Source organism: Mangifera indica, chromosome 1 (genome assembly GCF_011075055.1).
Source record: "Mangifera indica cultivar Alphonso chromosome 1, CATAS_Mindica_2.1, whole genome shotgun sequence".
NCBI lineage: Eukaryota > Viridiplantae > Streptophyta > Magnoliopsida > Sapindales > Anacardiaceae > Mangifera > Mangifera indica.
In genome coordinates this window covers 20,778,172-20,792,290 of record NC_058137.1, presented here as the reverse complement: position 1 = coordinate 20,792,290, position 14,119 = coordinate 20,778,172, and the positions used below count along the sequence as shown (strand labels likewise).

The window sequence follows — 14,119 nt, the reverse complement described above, 5'->3', positions numbered from 1 at the left end:
GCAGAAAACATACGGAGCAAAATACAAAGGCAAACGTAAATTAAGCTACAGCAAATTTGTAAAGTTAGGGAACAGCTGAAGACATGAAGATGATGGAGAATATCTCTATAATGACTGAATATCGTCTTTACAACTACAGCAAAATTGATTGAATATCTCTACCGATGAAACAAACCATGGAAACACTGGCATTTGGAGAGGCCAGTTCTCTCCACAAGGATAAACCATCACAAAAATATCCAGATGCCTCTTGATTCACTATTCTCTCATACTCTTTTATTCTCTATCCTAACAGTTTTACTCAACCCCCCAATCACATTCAGCTACGCAGTCCTACTCAAGTGCTTTTGAAATTTCCCTGGGCCAGTTCTTCTCTTGACTCACCCACTAATTGTCCCCTTTTTTCTCCTCCTTTGTGCCTGCATGAATACACTAATGTGATTAGAGCTCTATCAAAACCTAAAAGGGAATCTCTGATGTCATATAACTTCAAACTATATGTATCTTAAGAAATATGCAAGTTCAGTTGTAATATATATTCACACAATTACCACTATTAATCATATATAAATTGTCTTTACTGCAAAATTGAAAGTAGAAGTTATTGTTTCTTATTAAAATCACAATGTGGCTCTCTTTTTTAGTACAATATGGCTTGACAAATAATCAAGGCAAAGCATAAATAGTAAATAGAAGCCATTTACTTGAAGTGTCTGCTTCCCTTATTTACAAGAACTCTTGCTAGTTGTTGCCAAAGAATCTGCCAGCCTAGGGCTGCAAAAATGAATTGCAAATTGTTGATGAATCTCATGATTCTTCAATATGCTTCAGATATGTTACCTCTTCTGTAAAGTGGAGACATCATGTCAAAAAGCCTTTGCCAGGATATAGTCTTCACTTCTGATGGTAAAAAAAACCAACCAAGAGATTGTCCCTGCCTTTTACCTGAGACTGAAAAAGACCCCAACTGATAGGGCTCCTGAAAGGAGGAAAAAAAAGGTGCTCAGCAGAGTGAAGATGGCTGCGAACAGGACTGAAAGAACTAGAAGTATGTTGCAGCACAGCATAAGAATAGTCTACTCTCTCAAGCCAGGAAATTCAACCAGGCTGACTTTCATTATCTTGAGAGTTTCAGGTGGTTTGCGCCCAAACAAGAGACATGGCAACTCTGGCATGAACACCGGCAAAATCTGGAAAGAAGACCAAGCCAACAATGATGTCTGTGTCATTGGTCAATGCCATTTGGGCAGTGGAGAAGGCAGCTGACAGAACCAAATTACAAAAATGACTGCATGATATCAACACCATAGCATCAATTAAGTTATACAAGCATATATTAAGTAAATTTTACAAGCCTTGTTTAAAAATGACAGAGGTTCCCAAACAAAGAAAACAAAAAGAGAAGTTTTTTGTCAGATTTCAGAGTATATAAAGTTGGTCATTAACAGCAGAACAGCCAACAATGTAATATTTTAGATGCATTTGCACAAGCTAAACAACAGTGTTTTAATTTTTCCTTAATCCTCGTCAAAAGAATACTGGCACATTCCAATGCAATTAGTAAATTTTCGATCTAAAAATGGAAGACTCTGTGCAAAACCAATCTCAATCAATAAATAAATATACAATATCTATTAACAGATAATCTAATAATTCAGCAGTTATATAAAGAACAATCCATCAGATCATTGATGCAATGTCAGTTTGAATTAACCTCAATGTATCTCTATTAAATTGATTTTCAAAAATCTAATAATTAATTAAGAGACCAAATTCAGGCAATTTATAATTTTACACTGCTACATGTCTTTAGGAGTAGAAAATTAGATCACTTGTGTACCAAAAAGAACATCACTCTTTCCCTTAATCAATAAGCCTAGAAACTAAAGTCTCTTTCAGAGTATCCGCTCAAACAACACTTAGATAAGATGTAAAATGGGTATCAGATCATGAAAGGGACAATGCAGGCCATCATGCATTTTCTACCAATATCTATGGTTGGAGGAGAGATTAATATCTGTAGTAACATGTTATTATGCTGCCTAGATATTTAAGATAACAAAAATTTTATAAATTTCCAAAATGAGTTCTTAGTATAGAGAGAAGAAAAAGTGACCTCACCAATGTAAATTGAGCTGTTTACCAATAATCTCCACATGAACAGGCCCCAGCTTCAAAGTGGTGAAACCGGTTTGCATCTCGAACAACAATCACCCTCTCTGTTACAGCTGAAACAAACTTAGTAAATGTGTGGCAGTCACCACAAACCCTCAGATTCTTCATAATCCTGATTGGAGTTCCTTCAGGTGTGGCAATAAGGCCCAACGCAATTGCTAACTTTTCACTATGTGTATACAAAATTCCAAGCTTAACTTCCTCAGCAACATCATGCAACACAAAATTTGTATCAGGTACATAACCAGCCAACTCCAACTTCTTACTCAAGGTCTTTAACATTCCATAAATCTCCTCTGAAAGAGGATGAGTCTTATCACCAGCGCTAAACTGATAAACTTTATTATCCACTTCAATCCAAGTCCAACCAGGGATTTTCTTTAATTTCCTCTGGGTCATCAAATCCCTTGTCTTTGCCATATCTTGCCACCGACCTGCATTTGCATAGATATTGGCAAGTAGAACATAATGCCCTGGATTCTGTGGTTGTAGTTCAAGTAAGGATTTTGCAGCCATTTCTGCCATGTCTAAATTCTTATGAATTCTACATGCTCCAAGCAAAGCACCCCACAGCCCCTCATCTTTTTCAACCTTCATACTTCCTATCAATTTTAAGGCTTCATCAAGTCTACCAGCACGCCCCAAGAGATCAACCATACAAGTATAGTGTTTCACATCTGGCTCAAAACCATAATCATCTGACATCAAAGAAAAAAGGCGACGACCCTCTTCAGTTAAACCTGTGTGACTACAAGCATATAACAGTGAGACAAAGGTGATCTTGTTCGGTAATATCCCATTACTCAACATCATAGGAAATAAGTCAAGAGCTTTTCTTCCCTGGCCATGATACCCATAAGAAGCAATCATTGCACTCCATGTAATTACATTCTTTTGTTGCATCCTATCAAAGATTTCCCTCGCAGAATCAATACTACCACACTTGGCATACATATCAATCAACGCTGTCCCCAAAATCACATCCAAAGGAAATTTATTCTGATTTATAAACTCATGCACAAGTCTAGCCTTATTCACAGCTCCCAATTTTGCACAAGCATGAACAACACTCACCATAGATACCTTATCCGGCACAACACCCTCCTCTCTCATCCTATCAAACAAAACCAATGATTCATTAGCGTTTCCACACTCCGCACATGCACCAATCATCACAGTCCATGTCACAAGGTCCCTGTTCAACATTTTATCAAACACTTTGCTAGCATCATCAATAGCACCACATTTTGCATACATATCAACAAGAGCAGCACACACAAAGTGATCTACATTCAACCCCGATTTCAAAACAATGTCATGAATCAATCTACCCATTACAAGATCCTTCCTATCTCTGCAACTCCTTATTACAAAAGGCAAAGTATAGTTATCTAATTTCATGCCACATCTAATAAACTCCCTAAAAGTTCCAAAACAGTTTATAAAGTCACCAACTTTAGAAAACCCACCAACCATTACACTCCAAGAAAACGAGTCTCGGACTCCCATCCTATTAAACAATGCAAAAGCATCGGTTATAGCTTTATGTTGGGCATATATGTAAAGTAGTTTGTTTACAACAATGGGGTTAAGGAGAACACCATTAACAGCGACTTGGGCATGAACTTGTCTGACTTGAAAGATGTTTTTGCAGCTAAGGAGTGAAGAAATATAAAACTTAGGGTCTAAAGAGAGCGAAAACTGACAGTGGGATGGCTTCTGTACATGGGTATGTTGATTTAGGGATGTTTCTTCATGAAATTGAGACTGGCAGAGGGTTTCTGTCATGGCAACAACAGTGGAAGCTGAGAAAAAACGAAGCCTTCCATGTCTAGAGACGAGGAAGTTCGAATAATTTTTTAATAGAATCATGAGGCATCAAGTCTGACGAATGTGTAATAAAGGTTTGAACAAGTATAAAACCCTCTTTCAACGGCCATAAACAATTGGCCAATATTTCAACTCATCAACCATTTTTCATTTTAATCTTTTTATTTTTGAGTTAGGAGTTGGGAGGGCTTTATACGGAAATAAATTATAAAAGAACTTTATTATGAAAGGTTTTAATATACAAAGAACAAAGCTTAATTTGATGATTCATAGAAAGAATTTTAATTTCCCATATTGATAAGTTTTCACCTTAAAAATAAAAAATTATTTCAATTTTAAATATTAATTATAATATTAAAAATAATAAATATTTTTTTAAAAAAAACTTCTTATTCTCAAATTTTGGTGACAGTGGTACCTTTTTTCTTCCATCAATTTCAGTTAACTATGAAAAGCCTTCATAGTTCAGACCCAACCATCATCACAACTCTTCTTCCTCCTTCTTCAATCTTTATCTCACCACATATTTGACACTCTAACCTCTTTTCATCTTCATCTTCAATCTTCGAACACAAAACGATGATCCAATGAAATCGAGCTCCATGAAACTGTTCCCACATCTCCTCCTCCAAATTAAGAACTTTTTCATTCTCCTCCGAGTTTGTTGCCTCTAATAACTTGGTTTTTGTGTGATTAAATTGTACATTAGATTATTGATTTCGGTCAAAAGTTGTTTGAATGCGATAATGATTTGTTTGTGGATTGCAACAATGATGTTATTAATAGAAGTAAAGGATGGTAGTGATAGTGTTATCTATGATAACATATAATAATGATGAAATTATCAACAATAGTAACAAATGATTATTTGAATGTAATGACAGTTTGTTCGTGGATTACAACAGTGGTATTGTTGATGAAAGGAGAGAGTGACAGTATTATTATTGATAATAGCAAAGGGTGGTAGTTGTATAATGGTAACAAATGGTTGTTTGAATGACAAGACAATTTGTTTGTAGATTGTGATAATGGTATTTTCAAAGGAAGAAAGGGGGGTGGTGTCTGGGATACCATGTTTTTTATCTTCTTGTCTTTCTACATTGTCATATATTTTCAATAATTATTTTGTGTCAAATGATTTTTATGTTAGATGGATTTTTACAAAGCCAAAAGACTTATTCCCTCCCAAGGTTTGTTGAAACCTCAATTAGTATTATTACTATTAAAAACTTAAACTCTTATCCGTGAAGTGTTAAAATTAATAAAATTAGTTAGTTTCATAAATATAATCATCATTTAATTAATAATATATTAAAAATAATACAATTTTATTTCATATTTTTTTCAATTTAAAAAATTAACAATTTAATGTTTCATTAAACCTTAAGTGAAAATAAGTCTTTCGTCCTTTTTTACAAAGGATGAATTTTGTACCATCCATTTACTTCATCCATCTCCGTGTGTTTATCAAAGTGTGACATCTTTTTAAACTTTTGAGATAACTGAAACTAACCCTATATCTAGCAACAAATTTGTTATTTATTCAAAGTTTTAGAAAAGAGAAAGAAAGATTATTGAGATGTCATTGATGGTTGTTGAAGACGGTAGCCAAGAGTGGTTGCTTGAACAGTGATGACGATAGAAGCTGTAATTTCGAATTTGGGAAGTCAATTCTACTATGATTTGACCTAGAATAAATTAGTCACTTTTCCAATTTTTTCAATCCATGGCCCTCTCCCTGCTCAAAGGTTGTTAACATGAAGCCTTTGTTATCAAACAACAAAATCATCAAAAAGAAATCTTACATCTTACACAGTAATTTTAATACTCACTATTCAAAACTTCACTCAATTTTTCTTTGATTTGTCTTATGCCCATCTCACATAGTCAAATACAACAAATTAAAAATTTTTTCTTGATTTGTTTACAATGATAGAACAGCCCAGTCACATTCTAAAGGGAAGCAAAGTTTCTTGTATGCCAAGTCAAATTTGTATTTAAATTATCTGCCCAAATATTAGACGGCAAACTCCATATAACAACTGAGATATAGAGCAGCCAAATGATTCAAAATAATCACAGGAATGATTGACAATGTTTACTTCAAGCCAACAAAATATTGATAAATTGCTCAAGACATGCAGTACTCTTCAATAAAAATTAAAACCCCAAGTGTAGATGGAGTCTACCTCAGATTTACATCGCTCAGTTTTAACCATAAGACTCAATCCCAAGATGGGATTATTCATTAATTACTACACCCTTCTTCAAACTCCACCACCACCACCTTCTTTCTGTATCCAAATGGAGCTACTGTAGCAGTTTACACTGATGATACAGATACAAATTTAATTCTAACTTGCACAAAAATAAATGGGACCTCACCTGGTCTTAATTGATTTGGGTGAGTGGCGAGCGTGGTATGAGAGATGGTTTTAATCTTTTCACCTCAAACAATTCGTATGAATTGCTTTTTCTAAACTCCTCTATAAGAGATTCCATTGGCACTGCTCGAAACGAGTCAATAGCCACCTTACTAGGAGCCTCTAATTCACACCTTGTTGGAGTTGTACCAGTGGGCTCATAATCCTGCAATAATCAAGAGTAACAAAATTAAATGCAAATATTTTCAAAAACATTATTTCTAGTAAAATATCTAATGTAAAATGATTAAAATCAATTCAACAAAACCTAACTATTTCAGCAAATACTACATAAATCATCTTAATGCAGTAAATGTTTTCACTCAGATGTCATCCTTATGCATACGACATGTGGCTGCAAAAATTACAAAGCTAGAAAACAGATTAATAGGAACATAAAAGTTAGCCATGTTTGGCTTTCAAAATCGCATGAGTGCAGAGAAAGCATAGTTATCCAACAGTTTTTGTTTTATATTTTGCTGTTAATCTTTCATTTTCTTTGTAAAAATGGAGACTAGAAGTGTTTATTACACAAGTTTGCCACTCACGATGAATGACAAAATTAGCCACCTCCTAAGGTTGATACTTAGTTAAAAAGCCTACCATGTATCTTTGCTGGAAGGTTTCTTGTGCCTTCTCATTAATGGATGCAGCTTGCCCTGCATGATTTCCTCGGAATTGATAAAGTGTTTTCTCATAAGCCTTTACACCATCCAATATTCCAGAAATAGAAGTCTGCTCCTGCTGTGATGTGCCTGTAGCAAGTTTCACATGCAAACCTATCACACTCCCCCCGGTTGATGGATGACATACAATAGATACATAAAAAGTTAATCTATCTCCCTGGAAATTTTACCAAATAATTAAAGCTACTTGGAACTCTCGAAGCAAGCCTGCTTCATGGTAGAATTTTTTTTAATGATTAACTTAAATTACATTCCCAAAAATTTAAAGGCACTAAAAACAGGATTTTGGATTGATAAACTCGAGCAAGATAAAACTCACAATTAATTTGCTGAAGGATGTCTTCACTGTTTTTGGCCACATCTTGCTCTGCAGCCACCCGAGCTAAGTCAACCTCAATATCATTCTGCTCATTGCTATCAGAAGCATTCCTGTAATTAACTAGATAGTTATTCTAGAGAAGTGGATATGAGAGAATTACCGTAGTACAATCAAAAAACACAGTAATGCTTGCTTCAACAACTGCGAGGCTTCTCTTAATTATAAGTAGTATCCGTTAAATTTAGGCTGCAACAGTTCATGAAAATAGATAGTAGGCCCAATTTTCTAAAATCCAACAGGGAATGGAACTTTAAGTCTACATAAAAAAGACTTTATCAACTATCTTTTTACTAAAGAGGGAACCAACACAGCCTGCTGACAACTGACCTGGTAAGTGAATCCAATGCCAGGACATGTTTACTCCCTGATTCATTCACCACTTCACAGGTCCTCCTCCAATGTTTAAAGGCTGATTCACCAGTGCTAACACTGAAGCAACCAAAGAATTTAAAAAAAAAAGTCATAATGCAGGATTTGGAAAAAGATTCAGATTCACAGTGAAGGAATGAACTTACCATTGCTGTAGAAGTAGCTCCATACGACAATGTTTGGCAGAAACATTATCAGCACCATCTTTGGCATCATTTTCTGCTTGAATAGAAAACGCCTGCCACTTTCGTTTAGCATCTGTCGTGATACCCTTCATTGATGTAACATGACCATCTAAAAATGTCTTGTTTGCAGCAGCACTTTCTCTGAATTCAACAAGCCTTGCACCCACCTGTCTCCTCCACCATCAGTTCATCTTCACTCTATATTATTAGAAATAATAAGGGGAAAAAGGAAAGAAAAGCATTGACAAACCAAGTCATTTTGACGACGAATATGATTTGAAACTAAATTAGTCATATCAGCAATAAGCTTCTCTGCATCTGATTTTGTCTGCTCCTGCAGAGGATATCCTGGACAAGTCAGACAGGTCAACATAACATCTGTCTGCATATATATATGTATAAATATTACCTCATAAGCCTTCTGAAAATCTGCAATGCTCTTTATTTGAACTTCATCAGCTTGCACTGCATAATTTTCTAAGCTTTTTGACTCTTCTAACAGCTTCTGGATAAATCCACTACTGTACTCAGATATGTCCTTTGTTTTCTCAATAGTTGCAAGGAACCTCTGTTGAATATTTAACAGGAAAAAGAAACAAATAAGTAGAAATAATTGATGAAGATATTTCAGCTGAAGTAAGAAAGTAGAAGACAATAAAATTACCTATAAAATCCTATACTTGATGAACAATGTAATAACAGTAAACAATGTTAGATTGGTCCCCACATATTCCCTTATTTAGAGCAAGTAAAGATGATTCTCAACAGATAAAACATTTAAAGAATAAAAGAAGCTGGTGGTATGGACCCAAAGAAGCTCAGATGATTAACCATTCCCACTAAAATACCAGAACAAATAAAACATAAGGATTTATGCACATACCTGACGCAGTTCCCTTGCAAAGACAGCCATTTCTCCTTGTTGAGTTGTTAGTGTGGTTTGAAGATGATCATATATTGAAGCTGCTTCTTTAGCTTCTGATGCTAGAAACTGAATAAAAAACCAAATATTGCATTTACAGAACCAAATCATGATAAAATTGATGATGCTAAACAGTTAAATGAGAAAAAAAAAAAAAAAAGAGAAGAATTTGGAACTATAATGCTAGGTAACTCAAACCATTACCACCTACATCTTCAATAGATTGTGCATTACAAGAAGCCAGAGCCGAAATTTCATCTAAACAGGCATTTGAGCTTGCTTTGTGCAGACGGACAACATTTTGCATTGCCTCCATGTGGGAAATATACAAAGCCCTTGAAGCTGTTACTTCCTTCTTCATATCAATAACCGCCTAATGCACATTTTATAAGATTGGAAAGTTGACCACCAAGTTAGAGATGAACATATCTTAAATGCACACTATCATAGTAAACTGAAACAGCTTCCCAGGAAAACAGTAATATAAGAGTACCTTATCATGTATGTCTAAAAAGGAATGGCAGAGATCCTCAACATGCCTAAGGTGTTCATTTTGCTGTGACATTGATGAGTCCACCATGCTGCAAAGAGAGCCAATTTGTTGAGCAAGCTCCTGTTGAAAATTGATAACAACCGATCTGTTATCAGCATTCAGTTTATCTTCTCTTCCTGGACAAACACATTCAAAGAAATCAAGTTTTTGACCAATAAATTTTACAGAATATAAGTGAATCATAAACTATATACCAATTTTTTGTAACAAAGATGAATTATCCTGAAGAGCTTTCTCTAAGTCAGTCTGTAAAACACTTGCTTGATGAGCCAGAGCATTTTCTGTTTAGTCAATCAAACAAAAATTAGTACAAGAATTATCAAAACAATGTGAAGAAGACAGTCTTCATGCACACCTGCTTTCCTCTGTTCAGAAATAACAAAATCCTTCTCCTTTAGTGCATACCAACACTTCTTCACTTCTTCCTCAGTGTTGGCAAGCAATTTACCGGTTTGATTCAAGTTTTTCTGCATAAATTTCCCTTGTTTATATGAGTCTGGGCTTGAATTGAAAACAGTAACCCAACAATGTGACAAAAACCCACCTCAGTTAGTTCAAGTTTGCAGCTCAAATCAGAGCACTGTCGAACCTGGGAAACATATTTGTCTTGCAATTCTTCAAGTTTCTGTTAACAAAGTACCAAGATGATAAAAAGGCGATTTATATATCATATGATAAATTAGCATACCATTGGGGCCAACAGCCATTAATAAAATGACATGATCAAACTAACCTTTTGATAATTTTCTAACTGAACCGTCATTTGTTCAATCTGATCGGTCATTGTCTGAACACACAAAAAGAAAACATAGAGTGATGTGGGCACATTATTGTCCAATATTATAAGATAAAAAATGGATAACTTGGCAAACAAATACTCTAACAGTCAACTATAGATATTCACTGCTTTAAGCAATGCTAGCCAAACTTATGGGACAGGAAAAACAAGAGAAATCATGCACTACCTTCCTTTCACTCTCCTCTTGATAGTACCGGTCCTTCGGGATATAGACACCATTTTTCTCACGAGCAGCATAAACCTCTTAAGACAATGTTAAAAGATAGTCAAGCAAAATAACAATCATGCACATAGTACAGTCATTTGCATATATTTTTGTACACAAAATCACGAAAAAATTTAGCATCTCACCAGCCTTTAGTCGTTCAATTTCACCATAGAGGTCCTTTATAAGAGTTGATTTCATCAATTTTTGATTAACCTACAAGCAACGAACAACAAAGAATGAACTGGAGACAATGCTTCCAACAAACTGCCACTAGTTTTACCATATATGACAAAAATTGTTTTTCAATATACATGGCAACATATGATAGGTAATAAATCAAAGGAATTGGCTAAGATATAGTTTAGTACCACCATTTAAGTGAAACAAACAACAACACTTTTAAATCTGCCAGAAAGGTCTTCTAATATGTGACTTTCTGGTGTTAATTCCCAGGAACTTTTGTTTTCTCTAAAAGAACACTTTAAACCTCGTGAAACTGAGTAAACAACTATGTATGACAAGAAAAAAACCTCTGGCTTATTTTTTATATGCTTAGCCCTGTGGGCATAATCCAGTGTACTTAAGGTCTCTTCCAGACAGTGAACAGCAGGAGAAACTGTAGCTATAATGCATGTCTTGGTTCTTCCCCCAAGTGAATCACGAAGTAACCGAGTAAGCTTGCTGTCCCTATATGAAAATTCATCATATACTTTCATTCAGTAGGAGTGAAATTATTTCTACACCAGAACAGCTCAAGAAGGTAGTTCAAACCTGTATGGTATATGGCCAAGATGCTCCACAAGGGCACTAATGACTCGCCCAAGAGTAAGTAAACTTTTGTTTATTTCACCAGCTTCCCTTGCACGACCCTATTTAATAATAATATACCATGTATCAGTAATTTCAGCTTGAATTTCAACTGTGACCTTCCTACAGTATAACCAAAACCCCCTAGTAAAGCCAACAATGAAGCTAAGTTCCATATACCTCTCTAGCACCAGAACGAGATATATTCTCTGAGCCAGCTAAATCAACTAAATTAAGTTTGCCACATTTAATTAGTTCTTCACCCTCGGGGGTAGCTTCCTTTATGTGTATTGTGATGCAAAAGAGAGAATGCGACCGACTGTAATACAAGGCAAATCCTTGATTATAGAAGGAAATTTGATTTTAATTCTGCACATAACAGAAACCAACAAGGTTACCTTGATTGTTTATTTAAAAGAGTTTCAGCAGTTCTGCGTTTTGCAGATCCCCGTTCCAGTAGAGTGAATATTTCACCTGCACTTGTCACAATTTCCTCCTCCAAACCTCTTACAAGTACTCCACCTTTCCCATCCTCCATAAGAGGCAACTGCTTTTTTGGTTTCTCCTCCAAAGGAATCCTTGAGATTTCCTCTGGAGCAAGTAGATCAGTGATCTCCTCATTGTATAATTCTAAGAAAGTAACTTTCACACTATACTCTGCATTCTGGCTCTCAAGTGTGTCAAAAATCTGCTTAACAGCTCTGGGTATGACTCCTGCTTCTGCAGGCAATTCTCCATTGGGGCCGCTCTGTCCCATTCCATATGACAAAAATAAGTATAAGATTCATTGAAAAAATATCACAAAGATAAAACCCAATAATATAATCACAAGTCACACATATAATACCTTTGACCTTTTGCATTCACCTTCCATGGTAAATGTTTTCCCAGTACCAGTTTGACCATAAGCAAAAATGGTACAGTTAAAACCGTCTAAAACTTCACTAACAATTGGAACCACTGCTTGTTCATATAAATCTTTTTGCTGGGCTGAAGGGCCAAAAACCTACAGGTATCATTAACACAACTTCAGCGTCTACCACAGAAAAGACCCTTTGAAGTTTGAACTTCAATTAAAGTTACAGGAACCAATCAGAATGCAGCAGACACTATAACAGCATAATCATCAAAAAGCATATACATGTAGACATCAACATTAATCTGCCAAGTCTAAGTCCAAATTTTAGTGCAGTAAAATGCATAATAATCATAACCCACATAAACATTTGCCCAAAAAGGTAAGGATATTTAGTTAATGTACGAGTTTAACAGCAACATAAAACAAAATGCACAATGTTTTAACATTTGTACATGCTTCTGATTCAAAAGATTTATTTATAAAGGAAATCCTTATAGCATTGACCAAGAACTTTATGTTTCTATTAATAGTAAGCCTTACAATGTTTTAGAAACATCTAACAATATTGCTTGTACTAATTTTGGAAAAATCAAAATAAGATACAAGGAAATCACTCGAATTCACTAAACTCTCTACAACAAAATAAAAAATTAAACCGGTACACACAATTAAAGATTTCAAATCGGGAATTTCTAACCATATTTTCTACAAAAAGAAAAGGTTCAATAATGTTTATTGAAAGTACCTTATCGAAAATGAAAACTCTATCGATTTGCTTCCCGGCGATATTCTGCGAAACGGAGACCTCTCTCTGGTACTCATTACAAGTCACAACTTGCGGCACGTTGTTTCTCAACTCTTCGTCGCTAAACGGCCTGAAAAACCAGTCAAAACGACACAAATAAAACCAATCGTGTTAATACCTGGCAATTAAAAAAGCAGATACACACACACACACGATCATATAAGTGTACCTGCAACGCAGAAGCACTTGCACATTCACGCCTTTCTCTTTATCGTGGCGACCGGACATTTTGAATCGAGGATTAGAAGGTGAATTACCCCGGCCTATGGTGTTTGCGTTTACTAGATCCACTTCAAAAACTCTCTCTTACTTAATCTCTGTGCACTATGAAGTCTGAAATGAGAGCGGGGTGGGGGAGATAATTTGAATTTTTAGGAGCCGCTCGCAGGTTATTTATCGGAGGGTTGATATTTAGGGTGTGGGATCGTGCGGTGTAGATTTACGCCATTTTAAATTAGTTGATGGGTGTTTTTGGAAACAAATAAAAATATGTGCAACTTTTATATATAATTTTATATGTAAATAGTGATATATAATTATATAATTAAGTATTAGTTTATTTTTAATTTTTAACTATTTAATCATATAATAATATTATATTATTTATATATATGATATTACTCCTTTATAAATGTAGAAATAAACCTAAGTCTTAAAAAGATGTAAATATTATTTTTTTGTTATAATTTTATAGATTTTAAACTTTTAGGACAAAAATATAATGTTACTCTTGATTTTGAAGGGTGATTGCAACTATTTTATCCTACTCCTATCATTTTTAAGATAAAATATCATTTTATTTAAGACCAAAAGATTATTTCCACCCAAGGTTCGGTGAAAACACAAGAGAAATTAATTAATTTACCCATTTTTTATGGGTAATAAGTAAATTTATCTCTAATTTTAAAGTTTAAACGAAAATACTCATATTTTAAAAGATTTAAATGAAAATACCCTAAATAACCAAAAAAATACCAAAACTATCTTTACTTTATTTTATATAAATTATATCTTTTCTTTTATCTATTAACATATACAATTTTATTTATTATCTAAGAGAAAAACAAAGTTTGTGATCAGAATTTTGAACGAGAAGAAAAAAGTTTATAATATTGAGAT

The 14,119-nt window shown here is 34.6% G+C and overlaps 2 protein-coding genes across 7 annotated transcripts; both read right to left on the bottom strand.

The window, feature by feature from the left end:
• Window positions 1–84: 84 nt before the first annotated feature.
• LOC123207841 (pentatricopeptide repeat-containing protein At2g33760-like) lies at window positions 85–4,188 on the bottom strand. Of its 6 annotated transcripts, XR_006500670.1 has the most exons (4): window positions 2,122–4,188; window positions 841–1,288; window positions 705–774; window positions 85–419 (listed from the first exon to the last, which is right to left on the bottom strand). XR_006500670.1 is itself a non-coding variant. In XM_044625443.1 (2 exons), exon 1 carries the CDS (start codon window positions 4,045–4,047, stop codon window positions 2,140–2,142), a length of 1,908 nt encoding a protein of 635 aa, XP_044481378.1. In that variant the 5' UTR covers window positions 4,048–4,188; the 3' UTR covers window positions 85–1,288; window positions 2,117–2,139. The 6 variants fall into 6 exon arrangements, 2 of the variants coding, with proteins under 2 accessions (XP_044481378.1, XP_044481297.1); XR_006500559.1 differs by having other exon boundaries at window positions 705–1,288; XR_006500615.1 differs by having other exon boundaries at window positions 85–774.
• A 1,919-nt stretch (window positions 4,189–6,107) lies between these two features.
• LOC123214230 (kinesin-like protein KIN-5C) lies at window positions 6,108–13,372 on the bottom strand. Its single transcript, XM_044634014.1, has 23 exons — window positions 13,170–13,372; window positions 12,941–13,070; window positions 12,184–12,342; window positions 11,735–12,084; window positions 11,517–11,655; window positions 11,301–11,398; window positions 11,060–11,216; window positions 10,673–10,742; window positions 10,488–10,564; window positions 10,256–10,309; window positions 10,067–10,147; window positions 9,878–9,989; window positions 9,717–9,803; window positions 9,463–9,638; window positions 9,181–9,342; window positions 8,931–9,038; window positions 8,457–8,615; window positions 8,298–8,381; window positions 8,009–8,214; window positions 7,821–7,922; window positions 7,434–7,543; window positions 7,032–7,183; window positions 6,108–6,594 (listed from the first exon to the last, which is right to left on the bottom strand). Exons 1-23 carry the CDS (start codon window positions 13,226–13,228, stop codon window positions 6,397–6,399), a joined length of 3,030 nt encoding a protein of 1,009 aa, XP_044489949.1. The 5' UTR covers window positions 13,229–13,372; the 3' UTR covers window positions 6,108–6,396.
• Between the last annotated feature and the right edge of the window lie 747 nt (window positions 13,373–14,119).

Excerpts from the sequence above, each read along its gene's own strand:
- LOC123207841 (XM_044625443.1), bottom strand. The coding sequence starts at position 4,047 with ATGATTCTATTAAAAAATTATTCGAACTTCCTCGTCTCTAGACATGGA.
- LOC123214230 (XM_044634014.1), bottom strand. The coding sequence starts at position 13,228 with ATGTCCGGTCGCCACGATAAAGAGAAAGGCGTGAATGTGCAAGTGCTT. Across the intron at positions 12,085-12,183 it reads GTGAATGCAAAAGGTCAAAG|AGCGGCCCCAATGGAGAATT; the intron begins GTATTATATGTG and ends GGAATGGGACAG. Across the intron at positions 9,343-9,462 it reads TTTTAGACATACATGATAAG|GCGGTTATTGATATGAAGAA; the intron begins GTACTCTTATAT and ends AATGTGCATTAG.